The sequence below is a fragment of the Psammomys obesus genome, unplaced genomic scaffold (genome assembly GCF_907164565.1).
Source record: "Psammomys obesus unplaced genomic scaffold, mPsaObe1.curated_primary_1811, whole genome shotgun sequence".
NCBI lineage: Eukaryota > Metazoa > Chordata > Mammalia > Rodentia > Muridae > Psammomys > Psammomys obesus.
Window position 1 is genome coordinate 6,368,050 of NW_026596240.1, and position 26,700 is coordinate 6,394,749.

General features: G+C 37.8%; 1 protein-coding gene across 2 annotated transcripts in view; it reads right to left on the reverse strand.

Annotated features, from left to right (window-relative positions):
• The window catches only part of Ctnna2 (catenin alpha 2), a 1,158,760-nt gene that overhangs the window by 89,580 nt on the left and 1,042,480 nt on the right, over window positions 1-26,700 (reverse strand). For both annotated transcript variants that reach the window (XM_055596488.1, XM_055596487.1), the window contains exon 12: window positions 22,211-22,411. In XM_055596488.1, the coding sequence (XP_055452463.1) occupies window positions 22,211-22,411 (201 nt within the window). The remainder of the gene's footprint in view (window positions 1-22,210; window positions 22,412-26,700) is intronic.

Sequence of the window (26,700 nt, forward strand, 5' to 3'; positions counted from 1 at the left end):
AAAAAAATAATAAATAAAAAATAAGTCAGATGTGACACTGGCCTCAATTCTAACTAATTAGGACAAGGCTAAACATTTCCTTTGTAATTCTCTCTTCAAATATCAACAGAGTTGCTGATGTAGGTTTTATATAATTGGAAGCTTTTCTTCTTTGTGAATTGCACCCAAAAAATGTAGACACCACTTTGCAATTATTTACCAGCACGCTGAACTCTTCTTAATAGCTTATGCCCTGAAAGGGTGATCAAAATTAGAAGTAAAAGTACATTCTAACTACAGTTTTGCATGCACATTGCATACTGGTCTGAGAAATGATGACCTTCTAAGAAGAATAAAATTTAAGTTAATATTGCATTTAAAAATCAAGGTCATACTATTCCTTGGTTGAGGTCTAAATCATGGGTAAAGACTTTGGAAATGAATCTTCCCAAGAGGCTTCAAAGGTGAAGTTTCAAAGCTCAGGGTGATTTCGTTTACAGAAATGACAAGCTGTGTCACAGTGCAAATGAACTGCTGGCAGTCACGAGGGAAAGGAACAAGGTTAACTGGTTACAATGGAGAAGCACAGCCAGGAGGCTCAGCGTTTCTGAGGAAGTAAGCAAATCCATGCCCGAGCCTTAAACTTTTCAGTGATCTCCAGTAATGCAAATGTGTCTACGCATCTGATATTTGAATACTGTTCACTTCATTTTCTCATTCAGTCACACCACTAGCCCTATCACATCCAAATGTTACAATCAGACTTAGTTAAGTCTGTTGCCAAATAAGGCATGGCAGGGGACAGGAAAATGTCATGCTGATGATATGTCCATTAGAATTTATTCTCTACACAGAAATAAATGCTCTTTCTTCTCCCTGATTAGGGGAATGCCTCCTCAATCTTCAGTCTCCTGTTTAACTGCCATTCTGAAATGTTCTTTAATCACTGGCCATCTGAAAGCATGTATGCACCTACTCTAATGGTAGTTGACACACTGAACATGGATTAATTCTGTGTTTCTATATGTCCATTAGTTTTTCTGAATCTTCCAGCCTTTTTTTTTCATCTTAAGCTTCTCTCATACTATTGAGGCATGGAGAATCTATTCAGTCAAGAAGAGAAGAAAGAAACAATAAATAAGCAGTGGGGAGAATAATTTCTTTTTCCTTGAGCAACTCTTAAGACAAAACAGTCTCGTGTTTCCCATTCATTTGTGATGCTCATCATTCCATGTTGATTCAGAACCTCATAAGATATTTTCAGGGCCATTAGACACTTTAGAAGGGGTTGCCCTGCCTTGGTGTGGGACACATTCAGAGAGCTGAGCTTGGAACTCATTCAGGATTAAGTTTCCTTAAGAAGTTTCATCAATGATAAGAAGATTTCCAATTCTGGCCTTAATTCACTAAAACGGGACAGGCAAATCTAAATACACAGGGTCATCTATGACAGTGGTAGTGTCAGGCCACACACTGGGAGTGCTTTCTTTTAATAAATTTTATTATAAAATTAGAGAAAGTAAGCAAAGAAGCTAATCTTGAAACAGATCCAGTTTGGCAAATATTAATATGAAAGGAGAAAATAAAACAGCATTTATGTAACCCTAGAAAATGTGTATCAGGACCAAGTATACTCTCCCTGAACAAAGATACTAACCATCTACATGGTTGGAGATAGCTAAAGTATTAGGCATTACCAGAGTAAATGAGGCTGGAAAGTATTAATCTGAGGAGACTCTTTGGGACCATTGAATATTCCCTCCAACACAGAACTGTTATTAGTGTTCATGGAGATAAAATATCCATTCTCCAAAACAGTTTCTGTTAGGTACTGCCAAGGGATAATTCAAATTGTCCACAATTACATGCTAGGAGAGGCTAAAAACACTAAAGGTCTAACTGCCTGAGGGAAAGTGGAACTGATGTTCTCAGAGCTCAGTGTATCTTTGATGATTCTGCATATCCATGGAACACGTGATGAGGACTTAACTTGAGTCTGAAGTTTAAAGCCATCACCTGTGTAGTAGTATGAACCCAACCCAAAGCTGTGGCCTGTCAATAAATACCCTCAGCTTCAGTCAAAAGTAAGAGAAGACGCATGCCAGCTGTTTACCACCTGACATCGGTCTGTTGAGTAAAGATCTTTATAACCCTGGATCATTAGAGGGCTTTCAGAGGAAGCCCCAACCTCAGCCTACAAAGATAGTTTTCAAAATCATGACTTGAGAATTCTTTTAGGAGTTTCATCTACTGCTGATTATAGTCAAAATGACTCAACCTATAAACCTTACTTGTCAATACTGTTTCATTTCTGCATGTGTTTATAGTCCCAAGAGTTTTACTGAGTGTAGATGGTCCTTTCCTGTATGGGTAGATAGATTCTCAGAGTGGTAAAATACTTGAAGAGTACAAGTTCTTGAAGGCTTTAGATCATTGATTTCTAAGTATGATTTTGGACGCTAATCAGTATGTCTTTCATGATAATTGGCTATGCAGGCTTTCTCTCCTATGATTTGGTATAATTAGTCCTTAATCTTTACAAAAAAGAAAATGAAATGTGTTAGGGTTTTCCCCCTTTAACATACACATTGTGACTTTAATTGCTTGTAAGTTTTATTTCTGACATACATATTGTCTGTATGTTCTCTTCTACTGAAAATTTTCCAATCACAGAAAGCCAATCTTAGCATTTCCTTACTCTAATCTCCAGTTCTGCTAGTTTTTCATTCCCTTCTGGCCACAAACCACCAGGCTCCATCTTTAGTTGATGTATCTTTTATGTTTTCAAATCATGGGGCAAAGAAATAAGGCCCTTGTGCCTGATCCTGAATAATTTGCTAAATAGTCCATGTTATTGGATTTTTTTCAATATGTCCTATAACATCTCAAGCCTATTACTCATCATTGTGTCTCCCACCCAGACACACTCACTGATATGTGTGTGTGATAAGGCAAGATCTAAGAAGGCTTCCAACATCTGCTCTTAATATTAATGTTTCTATGTCTCAAACTGGAAACATTAGCTAGAAATACTAACACCACTCTGACCAACAGAATGCAACAAAGGAGATCAGATAGAGCTTCTGAGACAAAATTAAACAAAGAAGTGACAATCCATCTTGCTGCCCTTTCTTGCTCGTTAGGGTGATTATTCTGAATAAAGTCAATTGCTGTCCAGTGAACTGCTGCATAGATACTTGTCAAATGAACATGAGTTATCTGGGAAGAGGAACCTCATCTGAGAAAATGTCCCCATCAGATCTCCTACAAGCAAGTCTGTAGAAGCAGGTGAATGTCTGAGTTCAAGGAAAGCCTAATCATAGATAACAGAAGAGTTCTAGGTCATCCAAGGCTGTGCAATTAGATGTTGGCTTGAGATGATACATACATATGTACATACATACATACACACATACATACAATAACAGACTTCCTTTGTTAAAACTAATGGTAGCATAGCTGTGACTATGACCAGTCTCTCTCTCCTCTCTCCCTCTGCCTTTCTCTCTCGTCCCCCCCCACACTCTGAGATTCAGATTTAAGGAACATAGGCAAAAATGGCCCAGTTGAGTTTATTCCTTATTTCCTCATGAATATTCATCAGTTATTTCTACCTATCCAGATAACCACCATCACCCGCCAAGCCCGTCATCCCTCCACGCAGTCCTCCTTGGGCTTTCTTTCATCAGTGTCACTCATCTGTTCTCGCAGTGGGAGTTCCTAAAGGCAGCCATTTTCATACATTCATGTTTAGAAAATTATAATGTACATTTCAAACATCAAAACCAAATCCGAGTTCCAGAAGGCCATACATAACCCATGAGCTGAATTGTTTGATAAAAGATGAAAAAGGACTGCCTAGAAGAAGAAAACCACACACACGAAAAAAGTAATTCTAAATTCCATTCACGATGACTACCCTGAGAGAATCGGGGCACATCCATCTGCTCTTGTCTAGACACAAATTCCCTTCCCCAAGGAAAGAAAGTGCTTGCTTGGAAGGTTTCGTGTAGTTTAAAATAAGCATTTCAAAAATAATCACAAATGGTTTAAAACTCCAGGAGGAAGGATGACACATTTAATTCTGAACCTTGAGGAATGAATAAAGAGTTGAATGCAAAGCCTTATTTAGCTTACAGTGTTTGTCAAATCCTAGCTTGATAAACACAGTTTAATTTGGCATCTGTGAGACTTAAATACTTAGATTGCATTAAGATTCAGTGAAACACTTGCTGAGGATGTCTTACACTTGATTTTAAAGATTCTGATTTTGATCATTAAATATGTAATTTTAAAAGAAAAGATAAAAATCTCTGAAAGCAAGTATTTTATTACTATGGTTTTCATTTATATCAATAAACAATTTTGAGATTTACCTCCTATCAAAACTACAGGAAATGAACAGATGGTTTTAGTTCTCAAGGGGTTAAAATTTGATTAAAACTGATACATGTACACAGGTAGAATGATGTGCAGAGGACAGAGAGAAAACAGGAAAAACAAGTATGTACTTTATTACAGAAAGAAACAAATGTATGAATAGAGTTTGAATGTCAGACATTATAAAAGAGGCGAATAAGTGGTGGAGGCTATAAGGGTAAGCAGAAGTGGAAATAGGGTCAGAACTTCACAGACAAGGAGAATTTGTGCAACATACGAAGGTATGTGAAACAGAAGAGCAAACCAGGAGAGGATGTCCTTTGACCATAACAAGTAGCATTTCCCTGGCTCCTACGCACATGAGGTATCTCAGACCCTCCGGGTACATTTCCAGCTTTCCAGCTTTTCTTAATCAAAACTATTTCTCCCAGTCTCTAGCAAAGCACTAGCTATTGCCCCCCAATGAGCGACACTCAGCAAGATATTCCTCCTCTCCTTCGAATACCTGTTACTGATATAGTTCTTTCTTTTTGAAGGAGTATGGGTGATGTGTTGTATCACTGCCTCAGTTCATGAAATAAATACATCCTGGCTGCTAATCCTTTGCCTGTCAGCATTCTTGGGCCCCTCTCCTAGTTCCCAGACACCACCACAGACCTTGGTCATGGGTACACTTGAAGTGACAAAGCAGCATGACGAGCAGCCCCAGGGCTCTGAGTCCATACTGTGATTCATGCAAATCTGAAGATTAACACCTTGCCTTTTGGGTTTCCCTCAGTCTATGAGTTCCAGGAAAGTGTTCACAGCCAGCACTGAATGCACAGACCAGCAGTTAACAACTCTGCGAGGTTTCCAGTTCCACATTGCCCCATGTCAGTCCACATGTCCAAGATCTTGTTATGAGGCAATAGTGTACTTTTCCTTCCTAAGTTATATTTTCTGGTGGCTCTTCTATCCCTGTGCTAAGTGAGCTTAATGTGTATGAACCACAGCAGAACTTTGAGTTAATGACCAAGACACTTTAGAGAAAAAATATTTGTGTGTTAGTGCACAGCTGGATATTTCTAGCCAAAAAATTATCCATAACCTGGTTCAAAGAGTAACTTGACAGCATTCCCCATATAGTTAAATAACCTGGACACATGTATAGGACTCCATTTTCCCAAGAGATGCACATTAACCAATACTTCAAAGGAGAAACTGAAGGCTAAGCTAGAGACTTCTACCAGGAGGCGTCTTAATAAGCTTCTCACCTGGAGGGAATTTGTTTAAACTGAAGGTCAAAGATTTTCCTCAGCCTAATGAGAGAAATGGGTTTATGTAAACAGACTACTATATATGCTCTTGTTTTCATCATTATGTGGATTCTCTCCTATAGTACAGCTTCCTTCGTTACTGACATAAGAAACCTGCCTTCATCATTCTGTCCTGAAAGGGAGAATAGAATGCTATTTGTACCATATGTAAGTCTTTTTTTTTTTTTTTCTGTGCATTAGAAGTCCCATTTTCAGGAGCAGGATAGATTTCACAGCAGTTAAGAAGCATTTATTGCTCTTGCATAGTATCCAGAATCAGTTCACTGCACCTACAACATGGCTCACAACCATCTCTGGTTCCAGGAGATCCACTACCTCTTCTGGCCTCTGTGGGTTCTGATCACATATAGCAAATACACGCACACACATACACATACACCACAAACTCACACACACAACGCAAACACATATATAATGAATTAAATAAGTATTTATAAAAAATGAATTCAATATTTATTTTCAAGATAAAGGAATACATATAAAATTTTAGATTAAAAAATAGTACACCAGTGAGGTTCCTTAGCAAGCCATTGCCACCAAACCTGACAACCTGAGTTCTGTCCCCATGGACTGTCTTGGTTTCCTGTTGCTGAAAAACTCTATGACCAGAATCAACTTAAGGAAAAAGGGGTTTATTTTAGCTAACATTTTACAGTCCATCATTGAGAAAAGCCAAGGCAAGAACTTAAGGAGGGAACCTACAGGCAATAACTAAAGCCCAGACATGGAAGAATACCACTCATTGGTTTGTTTCCCCTCGCTTGCTCAGCTTTTATTATATACCCCAAGCCCACCTACCCAAGGATAGTACTTCCCACCATGGGCTGGGTTCTTTAACATCAATCAACTATCAAGAAAAGTGCACCCCAAACATGTCCACAGGCCAAATTGATGAAAGGATTTCCTCAATTGACATTACATCTTCCTAGCTGTGTCTATGTTTGCATCAGGTTGACAGAAACTGTTAGAGCCCAGGATGCACGTGGTAGAAAGAGAACACCAACTCCTGAGGTTCTCTGACCTACGTCACTGTATAGAGATATGCACAAAATATGTTTGAAAAAGACAAAAAAGAAACCCACCTATCAGTCAAATCTCTGTAATTTGTAATTTCAAATTTGTAATTTGAAGGTATCTGTCATATGGGAAAGTTATAAAAACAAAACTACACATTGCTGCCTTAAGATCAAGTGATTAAACTTTCTTTTTCCTTCCATATTTCTGACTTCTTACCATTACAAATACTAAAGCTACCTTCAAGTAACACATTTACTCCATATCACCACCATCTTGACCTGTCAGGAGGAAATAATTTTTTTACACTAGTGGTAAGTGTTATATTAAAATACATTTGAAATATAATAGCATGTCTAGGCAGAGCAATCTTGGTCATAACAGCTTCTGTTGAAATCCATTACTTTCATAACCAAATTTCAAGGTCATCTATGGAGAACTGGCTTATATTCTAATGGTCTTCTCTATTATGTCTGTATCTCTAATAAGCTACCCCACCAACATATTCTGAAATTGACTTCCTTATGTGTTCCTCCTGTTAAATCCAGGCACAGAGATAAAGCAAGTCACCCAAATCTGTCCAATCATTAAACATAATCCCACTAAATGTGCCTTAAAAGCCAATGAGATTAATTCCCATTGACATGTAGAAAGTGAAAGGTAACAAAATCTAGATCTAGAAATTTGGAACTATGAGTCTGCTGATAGATGTGTTTTCCTCTACACAAATGAAGTTCAACATCCATATATGTGTGTATATGTATATGTCTATTTTTTGCATGCATAATTACATTCATATAGATAGAGACATATAGATGATAGATACAAAGATAGATGATAGATAAATATTAGTAGTTGTGTGATAATCCCATGACAAACAATGGATACACATAAGTGGAGCTGCCTCTCCGAAGTGAATGTCCTGTAAGCACATCCTGTACCCTGAGGAACACATTTGATGTTGTGAGAACACTGATGAAGTTACTTGTTGTATCCATTTGAGACTTGAGTTACATATTAAATAATATATTTAATACACAGATGTTGAGGAGGAGGAGGAAATGTGGAACATTACAGGGACAATAGTGGGAGATGTGCAGATGTGTTTTGCTATGAGAATAATGAATCTCCCATCCAAAATGGACAGAAGGTTTAAACAGAAGAAGGATTATCATGGTGACTGTACCCTGACGACATGGACAACACTGTACTTATTTCAAGCTTTATAACATTGACCATGCCCAAATAATAAAATATTAGGCAGCATAGAAAAAATGCCCCATCACAGGGGCATCAACTAATTTGGTTATTGTTAATGTCAATAAGGAGCTGTCAAGTGCTTGAGTTTTTTACAAATCCTGTTCTAAATCCACTCTGCTGCATTAACTGGCTCAAATGAACAGATCCTTCAACACAATTTCTAGTTCAGTTGCTATTTGCTGGACATTTTATATTTTCTATGAAAAGCATACAGAATCATGTAAAAACAACTTACATTTTTGTAAGTTTAAGTATATATTCATAATACATAATACTAAGTATCAGAGTACTTACATATATTCATATTTTGATCATATTTACCTCTCTTGCTTCCTCTTTCTCCTCTTCCTACTGCTTCTCTATCTGCTCTTCCTACTCCTCTCCTCCTTCTCTTCCTCTTCCTATTTCTTCCTTCAACTATTTAAATTTAAGCTAATAAGGCATGACATTATATTATACCATTACTATGTTGTATTATCCATACATATTATCCAAAATAATAGAATTTTAATCTCTTCAACCAACATGATTAATAAGATAGTATGATCATTAGCTGTCTGTGGGGATTGAAGAGACAGAAATATATCATCCATAAAGCACTAGCCACTGTGCACAAGGCCTTGGGTTGGATCCTTAAATATATATTATATATTTTACCTCAACCAATCAATCTCTCCACTGTCTCTCCATCTCTATCTCTCTCCATTCTCTTTACCTCTGTCTCTCTCTCTCCCCTCTGTCTCTCTTTCTCTCTTGCTCTCTCTTCTCACTGTCTCCATATCCCCCTCTGACACATCTGGAAGACTCTCAAAGCTCTCTCGACCCTCTCAACCCTATCACATACACATTCCCTACATGTTTCCGTAAACTTGTATCAGCTATCAACTTTACCAAAATTACATTTTAATATAATCTGATCAGTGTGGAAGGAGCTCCTATGTTGGCACTGGGGGTACTTCTGACCCCCGTGCCTCCTACAGCAGCCTACCTTTGGAAACAAGAAGTCAGAAGATAAGTTTGGTCAAGCATTCACTCACTACCCAGCTGTTGGCAATTTGTTATAATTCAGGTTTTATTGAATGGCCCAGGAAATATGCCATGTAAGTATTTAATGGGTCTGCTGCAGATCTATTTTATTATGTTTTCATCAACACAGATTAGTTTCGTCAGAAATCAGAAACAGGTAAATTTTCAATGTGATAAAGCCCTAGAATTTTATCATACTAGTAATCTACAAAATTATTTTCTTAAATTTAACTGTGTTCATAACAACATAGAAATTACTTTTAAGCCAAAACACTGGCATTGCTGGGGAAAGGAAATAATGTGTGAAAAATAAAGAGCAGATAGCTCTGCGCTGTCCCTCATAGGGTACCTTTCATTTTCCTAGCCACAGTGGGAGTCTCCCTACAGCCAAGTGCCCTGTGTGCATTCCTGTGTTTAAATGTGCTGGTCCACACTTGTGCACATGTCTTTCAGCCATATCTGGTTTGCTTAAGGTCTTTTGAAAACTCTGCCCGTTAATAAACCTTTCTCACCCCACACTGCAACACTCCTCAAACCCTTTGCCTATAGAGAGAGACTTCTTTTTGTCTTGCTCATATTTGTTCATGCTAGGTGATATTTCTCTACCTTGAAGTAGTGGTTTATAATTAATATTGTTTTTTTCCAATCTAGCCCTATCTACAGACATTTTTGACTAACAGAATTTGGGGTGGTAGGGGGAGGTGATGCTCCAAGCATCTAGAAGCTGACTATCAGGAATTCTGTTGACCATTCTGCATAGAGAATTCTGTCACCAATCCCAAAGATCGATTTCTTTTGGGCAAAAAAAGAATATGCCACATAAGGCCTTCTAACTAAGGGTCATGAATCTTAACAGACACACAAAATACATGATCCTACTCAGAACAGAAAGATGTATTAAGACAGAAAACAAAGCATAAAACTGCACCTGACAATTTGCTCTCTCTCTCTGTCTTTCTCTCGCTGTGTGTGTGTGTGTGTGTGTGTGTGTGTGTGTGTGTGTGTGTGCTTGTATACACATGTGAGTACATGTGAACTCCCATACATGTGTGAAGGGCACAGTTTGATGTCAGGTGTCTTTTTTAATCACTATATACCTTTTAATTTTGAAATGGTGTCTAACTGAATCTGGATCTCACAAGTTAGCCTATACTGCCTTCCAAGTAAGTCCCAGGGTCACCAGTTAGACTAGTCAAGTTGACCACTAAGGGCAGTGATCCACCGGTCTCCACTTTTGTGGAGCTAGGATTCAAAACATGCACTACTGCCCCTGAATTTTTTACATGAGTGGTGAGGATGAAAGTTCAGATATAAATTCTTAAATGGCACTTTATTGATAGCTATGTCCCCAGGCTGGAAACTCCGCATTTTTTCTGTCACTTTTCTTTTGTCTATTCACCTTACTTCCTCCTTCATATCACCTTATCACCCCTCTATTCCCTTCATAAAATAAAATGTACCTAAGGACAAACTCTAAAAAACTCATACAGAAATGTGCCCATATCTAAACAAAGCATTCACCAAAATGTGCGAGGGCAGAAAGAATGTGTAAGATCCAGACAAACAAAAAAGTATAAGGAACATTGTCTTCTAAACACTGCATCGCAGCTGTACAATGAACTCTCAGCAGTTATGACAGCATGTGCAAACCCAAGCCAGACCAAGTCTCAACATGGAGGATAGACATGAAGTCCCAACCCAGGCTCTGAAGCTACTTGTGTTAGCTGCTGGAAGAGAGAGGGGCAGTTTTATCTAAAAGTGTAGCTTCAAGGAAATAGACCATGCTCTATTGAAAGACCATATTTAGAAAGCAGACAATGAACTTTATGGGCTTTGTTTGTTTGTTTTGCTTTTTGTTTTGATTTGACACAAAGTTGGATAGATAAGTGCTTGTAAATCTGGGAAGACTTTGGTGGTAGATATAATCAAAACACTCCATATACTACCCTCAGAGAACTTAAGAAATAGTGGCTTCCACCAAGACTTTCCTGAACTGCATGATCCGTAGATCCTTTCTGTGTACTCGCCAATGTCTACACCCAGCCAGATCACCCACCTCCTTCTCCAGGGTCTACCTCGCAAAGTCTCCTGTATGCTTTCATTTATACCTTCTCTCCAACCCAACAAATCTAAGAATGGCCCCACATCTAGTGCTTTGGTCTAGTCTGGCACCTCTGTATAGTTACCCCTAAGCTTCTACCAGGATTCTTCCTACCTAACTCTTGAATAGGCCCCTTTTCATACCACACCAGACCTTCTCATTCAGCCATATTTAATCCCACTTTTCATGCTTGGATCAGGAGACAACATGCAAATGAGCCTGGTCCCCTCTGACTTAATTCCATTCAATCCCTTTCTAATCTCTAGATGCAACTCACCCACATATCCTCTCTCCAGACCCAATGTACCCTGTCTATATTACACTTAGTACTCACAAAAAAATCCTAGATCTCACCAGAAGAATACCAAAAATATGAACAATCAAGCCAGTATATTCTATTCAAAACATAACAGTCTTGTAGAAATATGAGAAGTATATATATATATATATATATATATATATATATAGAGAGAGAGAGAGAGAGAGAGAGAGAGAGAGAGAGAGATGAACTCTAGGACACAAATTTTTAAAAAAATCATAAACTTCATCAAGGAGTTTTATTTTTATTTTTTATTTTTTTTAATTTTATTTTTTTCTTATCAGTTACATTTTATTAACTCTGTATCGCAGCCGTGTCCCAATCCCTCATTCCCTCCCAGTCCCTCCCTCCCTCCCTCATCTCCACCATGCCCCTTTCCAAGTCCACTGATAGGGGGGACCTCCTCCTCATTCATCTGATCCTGTTTTATCATGTATTTTCAGGACTGGCTGCAAAGCTCTCCTCTGTGGCCTAACAGGACTGCTCCTCCCTTGGGGGGTGGGGAGGCCAAAAAGCCAGTCATCATCAAGGAGTTTTAAAAATACAAAGAAACAACTGTATGACATTAAAGAGAAAGCGTTTAAGAAGAATAAATACCTGAAGAAAACACACATATAAGGATGATGGAAACAATGAAGACAATCTAGGACTTGAGAATAGAATAGAATTAGGAGAAGGAATAAATAAAGAAGACTTAAGCTGAAATGAAGATGAAACAGGAAAACCTAATTATTCAGTTAGAAAACTTAAAGGAAAACCTCACAAGCAGAATAAATAAAACAGAACATAGGCTATTAGGCATCAAGATAAAGTAGATAATCTCTATTAAATAAACAAGATATATTAAAAGGTTTTACAAACACAGAAAAGAAAAATATAAGAAAGGTGAGACACCATGGGAAAAATAAAATAAAACCTTTGTATTATAGGCAAAGATGAGGGAGAAGCATCCCAAATCAACAGCAGAGACCAGATCTTCAACAACATCACAAAAGAAAACTTTTTCAAACTAAGGAAAGACATACACCTACCCACCAGAGTGAACTGTATCTTCAAACTGAGGGTCAAAATAAACTTTCTCCATTAAATATCTTTTGTCATATTTTCATAAGAGCAACATGAAAAGTAACAAAGCCGGTAAGTCCTTTATCTTAGTCTTTAGAAATGATCAATTTTCAAAATTTCAATTTTCAAATGCATGAAAAGGCAAGGATGAGAATTTTAAATGGTGTGATGATGAGGAAATAATAATGGTATCTCAGAAACAACAACTTACAAAAGAATGGCTCTGTTCATTGATTAGTTTTTAAATGAAAAATCATCCAGGAAGCTATTTACATTTCTAGACTTTTGAGTAAATAATGTTAAACTTTCCACCAAAATTAAATAACTGCCATTGCCTTTAAGTAAATTGTCACCTACTGAGTCACTCCTTTGTTTGGTTGATTTGGTTTGGTTTTTTTCAAGACAGAGATTTTCCATGTAACCCTACATGTCCTGGTAGTAGCTCTGAAGACCAGGCTAGTCTCTAATTCAAAGATCCACCTGCCTCTGCCTCCCAAATACTGGGACTAAAAGCCTTTGTTACCATTCTGAGATCTCTTTTCTGTTATTAAAGTAGCCCAAAAGACAATTAAAAAAAACAAAACACTATGTCTTTTGAATAACAACTGTGTTACTTTTCTTCAGGCACAAATAAATTGGAAACATGTCCATATCTTTCATTTGATACAACTGTTTTCACTCTACAGTTTTAATCTGTAGAGACTTGTCTCCAAGACCTTCTTTGATACTCTGTGTAGGGTCAGCATCAAACGAGTGCTGTTATTTTGTGTGAGATATGTCACAAGAAGGTTGAGTTGAAGAGCCAGCAAAGGGGAACCACATCAGAGTGAAATGTGTTTTTTAACAGTTACTTTTTTTCATGATTTCCTTGTTTTTAATTGCTAAGTAGTATTCCATTGTGTAAATGTACCACAAATTCTTTTTTAAATTTTTTTTAATATTAGTTACAGTTTATTAAATTTGTATCTCAGCTGTATCCCTTTCTCTCATTCTCTCCTAACCTCACCCTCGCTCCCTCATCTCCTCCCTGCCCCTTTCCAAATCCACTGATAGGGGAGGACCTCCTCCCCTTTTAACTGACCCTGCTTTATCAGGTATCTTCAGGACTGGCTGCAAAGTCCTCCTCTGTGGCCTAGCAGGGCTACTCCTCCCTCGGGGGGTGAGAGGAAAGAGGGGAGGTCAAAGAGCCTGCCATTGAGTTCATGTCAGAAATAGTCCCTGTTCCCCTTACTAGAGTACTCACTTGGAGACTGAGCTACCACGGGCTACATCCAAGGAGAGGCTCTAGGTTATATCCATACATGGTCCTTGGTTGGACAATTTCTGTAGCCATTCCTCAATTGAGGGACACCTGGGTTGTTTCCATGTTCTGGCTATTACAAATAAAGCTGCTACAAACATGGTTGAACAAATGTCCTTGTTGTGTACTTGAGCATATTTTGGATATATGCCTAGGAGTGGTATAGTTGGATCTTAAGGAAGTACTGTTCCTAATTGTCTGAGAAAGCACCAGATTGATTTCCAAAATGGTTGTACAAGTGTACATTCCCTCCAGCAATGGAGAAGGGTTCACTTTTCTCCACAACCTTTCCAGCATGTGTTGTCACTTGAATTTTTGGTCTTAGCCATTCTGATGGGTGTAAGGTGAAATCTCAGGGTCAAATAGTAGGATCTAGAAAATATCATCCTGAGTGAGGTATCTCAGAAGCAGAAAGACACACATGGTATATATTCACTTATAAGTTAATACTAGACCTAAAAGATAAGATAAACATACTAAAATCTGTAAACCTAAAGAAGCTAAACAAGAAAGATGACCTGGGGTAAAATGACCAATATTCACTTAGAAAGACAAATGGGATGGACATTGGAAGTAGGAGAAAACAAGAAACAGGACACATGCCTACCATAGAGGGCCTCTGAAAGATTCTACCTAACAGTGTATCAAAGCAGATGGTGAGATTCATAACCAAAAACTGGACAGAGTGCAGGGAATCATATGAAAGAAAGGGGAGTTAGTAAGACCTGGAGAGGATAGGAATTCCACAAGTACCAAATATATCTGTGCACAGGGATCTTTTCTGAGACAGTTTCTCCAACCAAGGACCACACATGGATATAACCTAGAATCCCTGCTCAGACGTAGCCCATGGTACTCAGTATCCAAGTGAGTACCCTAGTAAGGGGAACAGGGACTGTCTCTGATATGAACTCAGTGGCAGGCTCTTTGACACACACACACCCCAAGGGAGAAGCAGCCCTGCTAGGCCACAGAGGAGGACATTGCAGCAAATTCTGATGAGACCTGATAAGCTAGGATCAGATGGAAGGGGAGAAGGACCTCCCCTATCAGTGGACTTATAGAGGGAAAGGAAGGAGATGATGGAAGGAGGGTGGGATTGGGAGGGAATGAGGGGTAGGGCTAATGCTGGGATACAAAGTAAATAAACTGTAATTAATATAAAAAATAAAGGGGCATGTATGGAGAAAGGAAAGGAAGGAAGGGTTTGGGAGGGAAGGAGGGAGGGACCTACAGAGGGGATACAAAGTAAATAAAGTATAAAAAATAAAAAATTTTAAAAAATAAATAAATAAAAATTTAATTAAAAAGAGTTATTTTTTTTAAAAATATCTAAATTACAGAGTAAAATGTCCAGTTTTAATTTCTTGTAATAGTTAATTCGTATTTGTGTGTGTGTATGAACGTACACGTGTGTGGTTCTGATAGCCAAAAGCAGGTGTCAGAACATCTGGAGCTATACTTAACATGTGTTGTGACCCACTCAATATGAACCTGGGTGCTGACAACTAAATTTGGGTCCTCTGGAAGAGCATCAAGTGCTCTTAGTTGCTGAGTCAACTTTCATGCCTCTGGTTTTGCCTTCTTTAAGTGGGAAACACTATATATCCAGCTTGCTTGGTGTTCCTCTCTATTTCATCCAAAAGTCTATTTGAATGAAAAATACTGCTAACCTGGAGCCAATAAAGTATAGATATATCTGACTATATTTTTGTTATCTTTTATTTGAAATATGTAGAGAGAATATCTTGTTTTTTGTATGGATACATCACCTGTCAATTAAAAGAAAACAAAAAAAGGCAAAAAAAAACTATGGCCTATAGGCAGGCAAAAAAAGATTTTAGGATAGAGCCAGGTACAGCAAAGTTTCCCAGGAGGATGTGAGAAGGACAGATGTATGGTACCTGAGCAGAGGTAATCAGCCACATTCCTGATAAGTATGTATGGTTAGTATGTAGATTAGTATCAATGGGTTATTTTATAATGTGAGCTAGTCAGAGAAGAGCCTAGCCATATTCCCCAGCTATATGTAATATATTTTGAGTGTGAGTTATTATTCTGGGAGTTTGGGGCCAGAAGGAAAAACATGAACTCTACTACAGATGGGCACCTGTTGTGGTAGGCATATAATCCAGTTTACCTAAAATTCCAAGCTTAAAACACAAGACTGGGGTATTAAGCCGAGAGTTCTGGCTTTCTGCTGGACCAGAAAGCCAGGCAGGGTCCCTTTAAAAACTACCACAGTGGTAAGCCAACCACTCAAGCAAGGGCTGCATTGCAGCCTCTGTTATACCAGAGCCTGAGGGTACAGTAGCTTTGACTTCTTCCATGTGAAGCACAGTTAAAAGTGAGCTGAGAATAAACAAGAAAGCAGACACGGGGTAAGATGATCAATCCTCACTTAGAAAGACAAATGGGAAATGCATTGGACATATGACAGGAGTATACCTCAGAAGGCATCTGAAGGACTCTACCTAGCAGTGTTTCAAAACAGCTACTAAGACTCATAAAAAAACCTTCAGCAGAAGGGGAGTTAGTATGACATGGAAAGGATAGGAGCTCCGCAAGGACCAAATATATCTGGGCACAGGGGTCTTTTCTGAGACTGACACTCCACCAAGGACCATGTATGGATATAACCTAGAACCTTTGCTCGGATGAAGTCCGTGGTAGCTCAGTAACCAATTGGTTTCCCATAGTAAGCAGAACAGGGACTATTTCTGACATGAACTCAATGGCAAGCACTTTTACCTCCCTACCCCCCAAGGGAGGAGCAGTCCTACTAGGAGGACACAGAGGAGGACTTTGCAGCCAGTCTTGAATATACCTGATAAAACAGGGTCAGATGAAATGGGAGGAGGTCCTTCCCAATCAGTGGACTTCAAAAGGGGCAGGGAGGAGATGAGGGAGGGAGGGGTTGGGAAGGAATAAAGGAGTGGGATACAGCTGGGATACAGAGTTAATAAAATGTAATTAATAATAAAAATGAAATTTAATTAAAAAAAAAGTTGAGCTGGGAAAACAGCATCCCAGTAAGGTCCATGCAAGTAAAATCTAAAGCTGCCTAGAAGCCTGGTGAATTAGAAATTAGAAAAGACTGTCCAGGGCCAACAGAAGGCAGAGGCAGGAGCCCTGAGTTAGCTGAACATTTGGTGTGGGGTTAATGGCAAGTGGGTGATACAAACTGAAAAGCCCCAAATGTCTGAACTGATAAGATATTGAGTTTGGAAAACAATAAGAGAGAAACTGGACATAAAAAAAATCATAGAAAGCAATGTTTGGTTTGAAAATAGAAAAATGAAGTCCTTAGAAAGAAAATAAGAGATTTAAAATAATAATAATTAATATATTTTCTGTGTTAAAAATGGAGAGATACACTGGATTCTGTACAATTGTGTTTTGATTGTCAGCATACAAATGGTGATTTTTTTTCAGTGACAATTATAATTTTGTATATCATTTTTAAGACAGATCAGAATAAGGCAGACTTGGAGAAAGAAGATAAAATATTAGAGGCTGGATTAAGAGCAATAGAACAGATGTTGAAAGAATATTTAAATCAAAATAGGAAATCTTCAGAGGATTCCAATCCAGAACTTAAAATAATATCAAAAGAGGTAGTTCAAGATGAGAAAAATCTACATAGGCTTGAGGAATTAGAATGTCTACCCGTAAAGATGATATGTTGATTTAAGAACCCAGGTTGTAATTATTGATACTGCCTTACAGCAATATCATACAGTTTACTACGTGCATAATTTTGTAGATTTTGGAGACTTAGGATAGGTGTACATGTTGATATAACATACTATTGAGGCATATTCAGTATTCCAGTGGGCTCTGCCTTGCATTCTGAAAAAGATGATTCACAGATTACACATTTATTAGAGATGGTGACTACCTTTGCAGATTGCGGCTGATGGTGCTTCAGCGTGTGTATTCACTGGAATAGAAGAGTTTTTCTTTTAAACATGGTGGCCTACAAAATGTAACAGATATGACTTCCAATCCCACAGGTTACTTAATTAAGGAATGATCTAGCAGGAATTTAAAAGAGGTGAAAAAAATAAAATAAAAGAGGTGCCCCTAGAACATAAGTAGGATAAAGAATATCCCAGGGATATATTAAATGGTTTTGTGCTGAATTTGCATTTTTCAAAGTCAATGAGACAGGTGGCAGAACTGTTAAAAAGCACTGGAATTTAGAAAGGATTGATGAATTAGATCAACATATATATGTGATAATTTCAGAATGAACAAAAAAAATATGTTGTATTGGGGAGGAGATTTTACATTTATTTCTACAATAGAAGATAAACTATATATTCTATCCAAACTGTTGGAAATCAGATTTCACTAGAGAAGGCCTCTTGGCGATTTTGGCTACAGACAGACCAACAAATCAGGTAACTTGTATTTCTGATCTTGCTACTTGGAAACAGCTCTGAAACTGGCAAAGACTAAAATGCCTATTCATAGCAAATAAATCTTGTTGGCTACAGAGTTCTCAAGATTTACTATTGCATGTCATCTTTTTATGTAGCAGGGAAGGACACTTATATTGCAGTTTGGTTATATAGTTCAAATTAGTTTATCAAGAAAGACAGATCTCTTTCACCTGCTCAAACAAAGACCAAAGAATAATCTTTACACATTCTATACATATGTAATCTTGCACATTCTATACATATGTAATTGTAAAACTGTATATTACTTGTGAGAGTTTACATGTTTTCATAAACAGACCAGATCAGACTGGACAAGACTCATCCACCAGGATGCTGAGATGCTGAAACACATTTATTACAGCATCCTGTCCATCCATCTTCAAACTGCTTCAGTTGCTGTTTCATCAAAGCTTACTTCCAGAAAAACTTCAAATAAAGCTGCTGGTCCCAAATAGTCCAGCCTTTCAAACTGTTCCAAATAGCACTTCATTTAAGCCTGAATATTCACAGCATTTAGAGATTGGAAAAAAAAAAAAAAAACATTAACCATTTTCCAAAATTTTGTAGGCCTTCGAAAAGGAATACTATGACTCAAATCGGCAGGAACCAATTTCAGGAGAAATATGTCCTATTCCCGTAAGGTGGGGTGGACAAGTTTGGGTCATTCTGTTGGATGGTGGATGCTTATCATTAAAAAAGGAGTTCGTTACAAGTTATTAATTGGTCTTGATCAGGGAGGAAACTAGATATAGGAGTTTGGATTCAGGAATGTATCTCTTTCCTTTTCTCTATTCTTTTTTTCTTAGTTAAGGGGAAAGGGTTGAGAAGAAGAAGGGGGAATATAGGAATATCATATAGGAACAATAAGGATAAAAGATAATAAGGATAAAAGAGTGTTGCATCTACTCTTCAACTGTAGGAGTATTATTAATCTATAATATTTTTACATTGATATGGTTTATTGTAAATTGATACGAGTTTAAGGTTTTCATTGGCTTAGATTATTATATATTGATACAATTATAAAGTTATAATTGATACATATAGTGTATATATGTTTTAACTATTGTACAAGGTATTGAACTTTTACAAATCATTTATAAATAAAAGATTTAGTTCCAGTCCTTTTAAAAGTTGCTTTTACAAACTGTTTAGAATAGTTAAAAAAATTCTATTTAATAGTTAGTCAATCAAACTCATGGTTATGTCAGGTACTAGTGTAAATTGTTACAAAAATACATATCCTAGGTTAAACAGATAGTGAGTACTATAAACAATTTTTGCTTATTTAGATATAAGATAGATAGATAGATAGATAGATAGATAGATAATGATTATGCACTATGTAAATGTGTACAGATAGATGGTTTTCAAACCTCAGAGACCTCCAGAAAATGGCATTTAAAGATATTTCATTGTTTTAAGGCTTTTCTGTCAATGAAACATGCCAGCTCCTAGTAGCACCCCATTTTACTTGGAAAAAGATGAGGAACATCGAAGTAACACCTTATGGGGTTTACTTCAACTGTAGCAAGCCAGCCATTGGGCAAAAACATCCCTTGCTCCCACTGCAGACAAAATGCAATCTTAAATTGCTAAAACTTGGATGCATGGAAGAAGTCGATTGATGAACTTTATTTAAAAAGACATAGCAGGCAGTCCTTCATAATTCATGCTTCGAGAAATATATCTGTCAGATATACTGGACCACCATGGTGATGTTTGATTTTCCAATGTTATAAAAAAAAATTTTAGGACTGCACAGGTGTCCGGCTATCTGTGAATTCTATACTATTGGAAGCTGCTTGCCTGCACTTTCTGAATATTCAGGTAATATTTAATCCTCAATTCTCTGATGGGGTTGAAGACTAGATAGTTACAGTATTACAATAAAACTTAAATTCTTTAGGATTTCAGAAGATGTTTTAGGACCAAGAATATTTTTTTCAGGTTGATAAATGTAAGCTTTGGTAAAAAATTATTTAAGTTCAAAATCTTTTATTGAACTAAAAGGGTAAATTGTAGAAAGAATATCTTATGAATTGTATGGATGCATCACCTGTCAGTTAAAAAAAAATCTATAGCCTATAGAAAAGATTAGAGTAGGAGGTGGCACACCCAGAAGTCAAAAAGAATTCCATGATATAGCTAAGTGCAGGAGAGTTGCCTGGGAAGATATGAGGAGGACCAACATATGGTACCTGAGTAGAGGTAAGCAGCCACATGGCAGAATGTAGATTAGTATGATATTAGATTAAGTTATGAACTAGTCAGAGAACAGCCTTGCTATATGGCCTAAGTACCTGCAAATATATTTTGAGTCTAATAAGTCATTATTCTGGGAGCTTAGTGCTGGGAGGAAGGACACCCACCCTACTACATTAGCATATTAGATTCACAAGAACAATCTCTAGATGTACACTGCATGATATGATGTTATACTTTCTCATTTTTCTAATACTTCAGAGACAATGGCCAAGGTTTGTACTTAGAAGTTTTGCTTTTTTTTTTTTTTTTTTTTATGTGTGTAGGTTAACAAAGGTTTTGTAAACAATATTTTTCATACAAAAGAAAACAAACTTCTACTGGCATGTATTGTTATGTGCCGCTTTGGAGCATAGTACTGTGTAACCCTTCAGAAATATCTATTTTTAAGTGCCTGGTTGTGTCAAAAACCATATGCAAACTCCTTTGTAGGCTTCTCATTGGGGTTGGAAGGAAAGATACTTGTGTGGATACATCTGACCCAATTAAGTACTCATTCTCAGCAGCATCCAAAACAAAGATTCCTCTTTTCTCCCTCTTCTAGTTTTCTCTCATTTCCTGGGAATCCCAATGCATCCACAAACAACTGAAAATAGAAGTGTTGAGGTTCTTAAGTGTCTGAAATTAATCAATAGCAATGACTATCACACACACTGAGAAAGAGGAGGCGAGTAAGGGGAGGGAGATTTTCTCTGATAGAGTCTTCCAAATTGTAGAACGTATTGCTAACTCAGTGGCAATATGTCATTTCCCACTCCAGTGTAACAGAGAACTACGACAAGATCCTAGAAGAAACTGCTCCTTCCTGTGGAGAGTGGGTGAAGTCTCGAGTGAATGTGCATTATTGACATGGGAATGGCCATGTATTCAATACCTCAGACTCGTGGGAATGGTGGCACCTTAATCTCACAGTAATGGCAAGACCTTCCTTTGGTCTGTGTATGGATGTTAATAAACGGTTGAACTTTAGCTATAAGCATCACATTCAAAACGTAACAAATACAGCTTCCATCAGGGATGAGAGAATGATCATGATTCCCTACAGAAATACCCTTCCAACAAAGACTAACTGTTCTGCCTCCTTATTCATGATGGACATGTTTTTAATGTCCTGTCATTCCCAGTCAGGTGTCTAGGACTCAGCTGCACAAACCGCCTCATGTGAATCAAGTCCTCAGTAAAGAGAACATGAACCAAATGAGGACATTCAATGCTGGATAGACATTCAAGGCATAACCCCTTTCAGAAGCACTTCCAGGTTTCTCCGAGTATCTCACATCTGTCCTCCTAGAGCCACTGTAAATCCCACTGGTTATCCCAAGTTCTTCTTCCAGGTTCATTTCTTTCACCCTTAAACTAACCTCCAATCAAATTCAAAATTTTTATAGCTTTGAAACCATATTCCTCTATCTTAGTGGGTTCAAACTTCTATTTTCTCATCTGTAATTGAAAAAAATCAAACTATCTTTGCCTCTTTCCTAAAATACATGTGAGAACCAAACATTATTACACTTGAAAGTAACAAAGTAATACATATACATGGATAGTAATAAAATTGGTTTTCACCTTTTATTCAATTCCAAACTCAAGGAACAAAAACATTCAAATTTTCCACACCATGATTGCTCTAGAAATTAGAGCAATTGAGGATGGTAGAAGACAATGTAACTACTGTGTTCAGCTATAGAAATCGATCATAATATAGACACTTGGGGCAGATCTAACATCCATGCTTACCTGTTTCCGAAAGCAACTTCGTGGCTTCCAGAACTTTCTCAGTATATACTCCAGCTTCATAATTCTCCATCTCTGCATTAATGATGTGGATGACCCGGGCTGCCCGGCCCCGTATGGCCCCAGCTGTGCGGTCCAGTGTATCCACATCCCCCTCTTGGAGGGCGATCACACATTTGTTCACATCTTCCAAGATATGGTTTTCTGTGGAGACACACACACACACGTTTATATGACCTTGGGCTCACAACCTCGTGACCAGTATAAGAGCACTTCAACAACTCCCACGAGTCCTCACCTTGCAGATCCAACTTCATAATCAACAACATAAAACAGCATTTAAAGGCTCTCACTTAAAATGACAGTACTAGTTGTAAAATCTGAGCACCGGCCAGACGCTTAGGGGAAACTTCAGGAGTGTCTTTCTCAAAGGCTCTGCTTGTTAGTTATTGAAAGCTTAACACATGTAAATAGAAAGAGTCTCAGGGAAGGAATGGCCTCCCCTGGAATGGCCTGTAAACACATCTATCTAGCATTTCCTTGAATGGTGGTTGATGTGGGAGTTTCCAGTCCACTTCAGACAATGTAAACCCTGGACAGGTGGTCATTTATTATATAATAAAACAGACAGGAAAGGCAAACAAGCACGTAGCTTTCCTCACTGACCCTGCTTTTGTTCCTGCTTCCAGGTTCCTACCTTGACTCCTGCCCTGACTTCCTATAAGTATAGACTGGAATCAGGATTTGTAAGTCAAATAAACTGTTATGTGCCTAAGATAGCTTTATTCAGATGCAGTGGCTTTGAGGTAACATCTAGGAAAGTGAGTTTCAAAGAAATTCCCAAGGGATAATAACAGGGATGGTATGGGGAACACCACAGTTCGAAAGCTATTGATGAAAAAGTGATCTCTTGTTTTGTTTCACAGATATTGCAGGGGCAGGGGGTTATGAGTTAGAGGGGTCTTTTTGAGAGTTGTCATGCAGAGATGACTCAGCATCTTGAAGTGAACCCAGGTTCAATTCAGAGCACTCGCATTACACGGCTTAGACCGTCAGTAACTCCAATACCATGGAATCCAGCATCCTCTTCTGGCCTCTGTAGGCACTTGCATACTTAAAGTGCAAACATATGAACTCAGGCAGATGACCACATAAGATAAAAATAAATAAGGGTGGGGAGTCATGGCAGCCAACAAAAAGCCCATCTGACCTGAAAATATCATCTCTCCCTAAAAAGAATTGAAGATTTAGATGTATGAATGAATAAATACTTGATCATCTTATTGTGGACTATTTAAATGGTGGTAGAGGACAAGGCAAGTCAGTTGGTTCATCTTCTAGAGTCATATCATAAGGTATAGTCACAGAGAAAATGGATTCATGGGAAGGGTCACAGAGTACCCTTGAATTAAATATAACCCAATCTTTGGTGTTTCATCATATTACACTCAAGGCTAGCACTGATCTCCTGTCAAGGACCACAGTAGGAGACAAGCAAGCACGGTGGAGCTCAGTCTCTACTGTTGAAAAAAAAAAAAAAAAAAACTCTCACAATGGAGCCAGTGGGCCCTATTTCATTTTCCTGTCCAAAGTCACACTGTAATTATGTCTTTACGTATTTTTAAAAGCACAATTTTAAGGAAATGTTCAAAAGTGTAGTGCTCTAAAGAAAAATTAAAATAATCTTAAGCTGAAAATTATACACAGGCACACACATGACTGTAACTATAGTGATTGAATGCTCATGCCTCAAATTCACATATTGAAATTTCAAGCATAAATTTAAGCATTTCACTATTCTTACGCTCTAATTTGCATTTAAAACAAAGAAGAGTCAGTGAGATGTCTCAGTCTAAAATTACTTGACACAAAGCCTGATGATCTGAGTTCAATACCTGAAACCCTCTTGAAGAAAGGAAAAAACTGACTCCAGCAAGTTGTGCTCAGACACCCACAAGTTTACTTTGAGACACACACACACATACAGAGAGAGACAGAGAGAGAGAAATAATAGTTGAATATATAAATAGTTAAATAGAAGCTGTGGAAAGCAGATATCTAAAATAGTTTGAGTAAGATATTTTATGCTTTATTTATTTATTTATGGTACTAATGACTGAACCTAGGGCATTACCCATTGCTCAGCATATGCTTTTTACTAACCTATACACCCAAATCCTTGTATTTTTAGTTTTCAGTTTTGCTTAGGAGTTTTACTGAATTGTTCATGATGTTTGTCAGCTTACAAAATGGCCAAGGAAGATGTTGAATTCAGAACCTTCGTGCCTTAGCCCTTAAGAACCGGGATTATGGGTCTGCACATGCTTTCAATAAACCTAGCTTGTTCCTCACAGATTGTCTTAAGTAATCTGTTAGCCTTCTAAAATTACAGCAGCCAAAGTCAGTGACTAGTAGGAAGGTTGAATTATTAGCTGTTTACAAAGTTTCTATGGCCACTTCTGATTTCCAAGTACCTATAGGAGAGTTGAAAAGACTATCCGGCAGATCCCAGGCTCCAATGGAGATGTCTCCTACTTTCTTTAAAGCAAGCACTTACCACACATGAACACACAGAGACTGTGGCAGTAGTACACATAAGATCTGAACAAGTTCAACTCAGACAGGATCCCACCACTGTGAAGGGGTAAGTAGACACAGGGTCCCTAGCAACCAAGAAGCTTTTTGCTATTGATACTTGAAGACAAGGGGGAAAAAATCAGTTTACTCAAATGGAGTGTCAATGGATATATCAATCACATTCCTGGGCAGGCCCCATGACTAGGAGTAGATGGCCAACATAATGGACTCCATGATTTACATGTGTAAAGGAGGGAGAATTTTTGGTTTAATTTTGTTTGGGCACTTTTTGTCTTATTTGGTTTTTTATTTTATTATATTTTATTTTGAGAACAAGAGAACATGAAGTTCAGTGGGAGGAAAATGAAAAAGATAGGGAGGAGAGGGGGAAAACAAGATATATTACCTGACAAAAATTAATAAAATGTCATTTGGAGCTGGAGAGATGGCTCAGCGCTTAAGAATACTGGCTGCTCTTTCAGCTGGGTTCAATTCCCAGCACCCACATGGCTGCTCACAACTACAGCTTCAGGAGATCCAAAACTCTCACACAGGCATACATGCAGGCCAACCACAAATGCACGTAAGTTTTTTTTAATTAATAAAAATAATAAATAAGTAATTTTAATAAAGACAAACACTTGAAGATAGGTACGTGTTCCTCTAGGAGACTGATCTAGAAATTGCTAGGTATGATCTGCTATTCACAAAACATTATTTTGATCTCACATTATAATGCACCATCCAAATCATTCTATGTTTTGTTTTTAGTTTATTAAATTTATTGTTATTGCTGTGTATGGGAGGGAAATCAAGCCACAGCGTGTGTGTGAAGGTCAGATGACAGCTTTATGGAGTCAATTCTTTTCTTCTACCTTTCCGTGGGTTCTGGGGACTGTACTCAGGTCACCAGACTTGTGAAGCAAGCGCCTTCTCCTGCGGAGCCATGTGCCCACCTGAAGTTTCTGATTTCTTCATTTCTTTGTTCTTTAATTACAAGCATAAGTTAGAATAGAAAATGATAAAGCTATATAAACAGGCTGGCTAGTATTCAGGTTTCTTTCTTTCCTCATTTTTATTTTATTTGCACAGGTGTTTTTCATGTATGTATGTCTGTATGAGGTTGTCATATTTTAGAGTTAAAGACAGTTATGAGCTGCCACATAGGTGCTGGAAATTGAACCCAGGACCTCTAGAAGAGCATCCAGTGCTCTTAACCACTTAAGGCATCTCTCTAGCCCCATATTTTGTTTTCTTAAACTTATAAAAGTAAGCATTTGTAATATTGACATTTTCCTGTTTAGTGAAACAGCCAAGCAAAGTTGTAAAAATGTAGACGTAGGAAAATTTTATTTTAATTAAGGAACTTCTGGAAACATACCTCCCTGTGATTCTGATTGCCTCAAGTGAACTCACCTGAACATCAGACACCCTAAGAAAAGGCTGACTGAAATGAAAGTTGGTAGGGTATTTTAAATACAGAAAGCTGTGAGCCACAAGCCTTCTTTTGCTTGGGAATGGGTTCCTTGAGATAATCGCATACTGTCTTGGCCCCTGACAGGGAACACCTGGCAGGGGCTTCCTGTGCGAAACATTTTCATACTGTAATGACACACCAGTGTAAGAACAGGCTAGCTGTTGCTTTCCTGTGCACTTGAAAAAGATGGTGTTTTTCAACAGACTGCAAAGCAGTGAAGGCTAGTAATTATGTTGTTATCTCCCTGCAACTAATACTTATACAATAATCTAAAAAGTCCATTTTATGACCCCATAAATTATATTGACATTAAAGTTTACAAAACAATAATCTCAATTATTTTCCAAGATTGGAAACTACACCTAACGTAATTAAATCAAAGAAGAAGGAGGAGGAGGAGGAGGAGGAGGAGGAGGAGGAGGAGGAGGAGGAGGAGGAG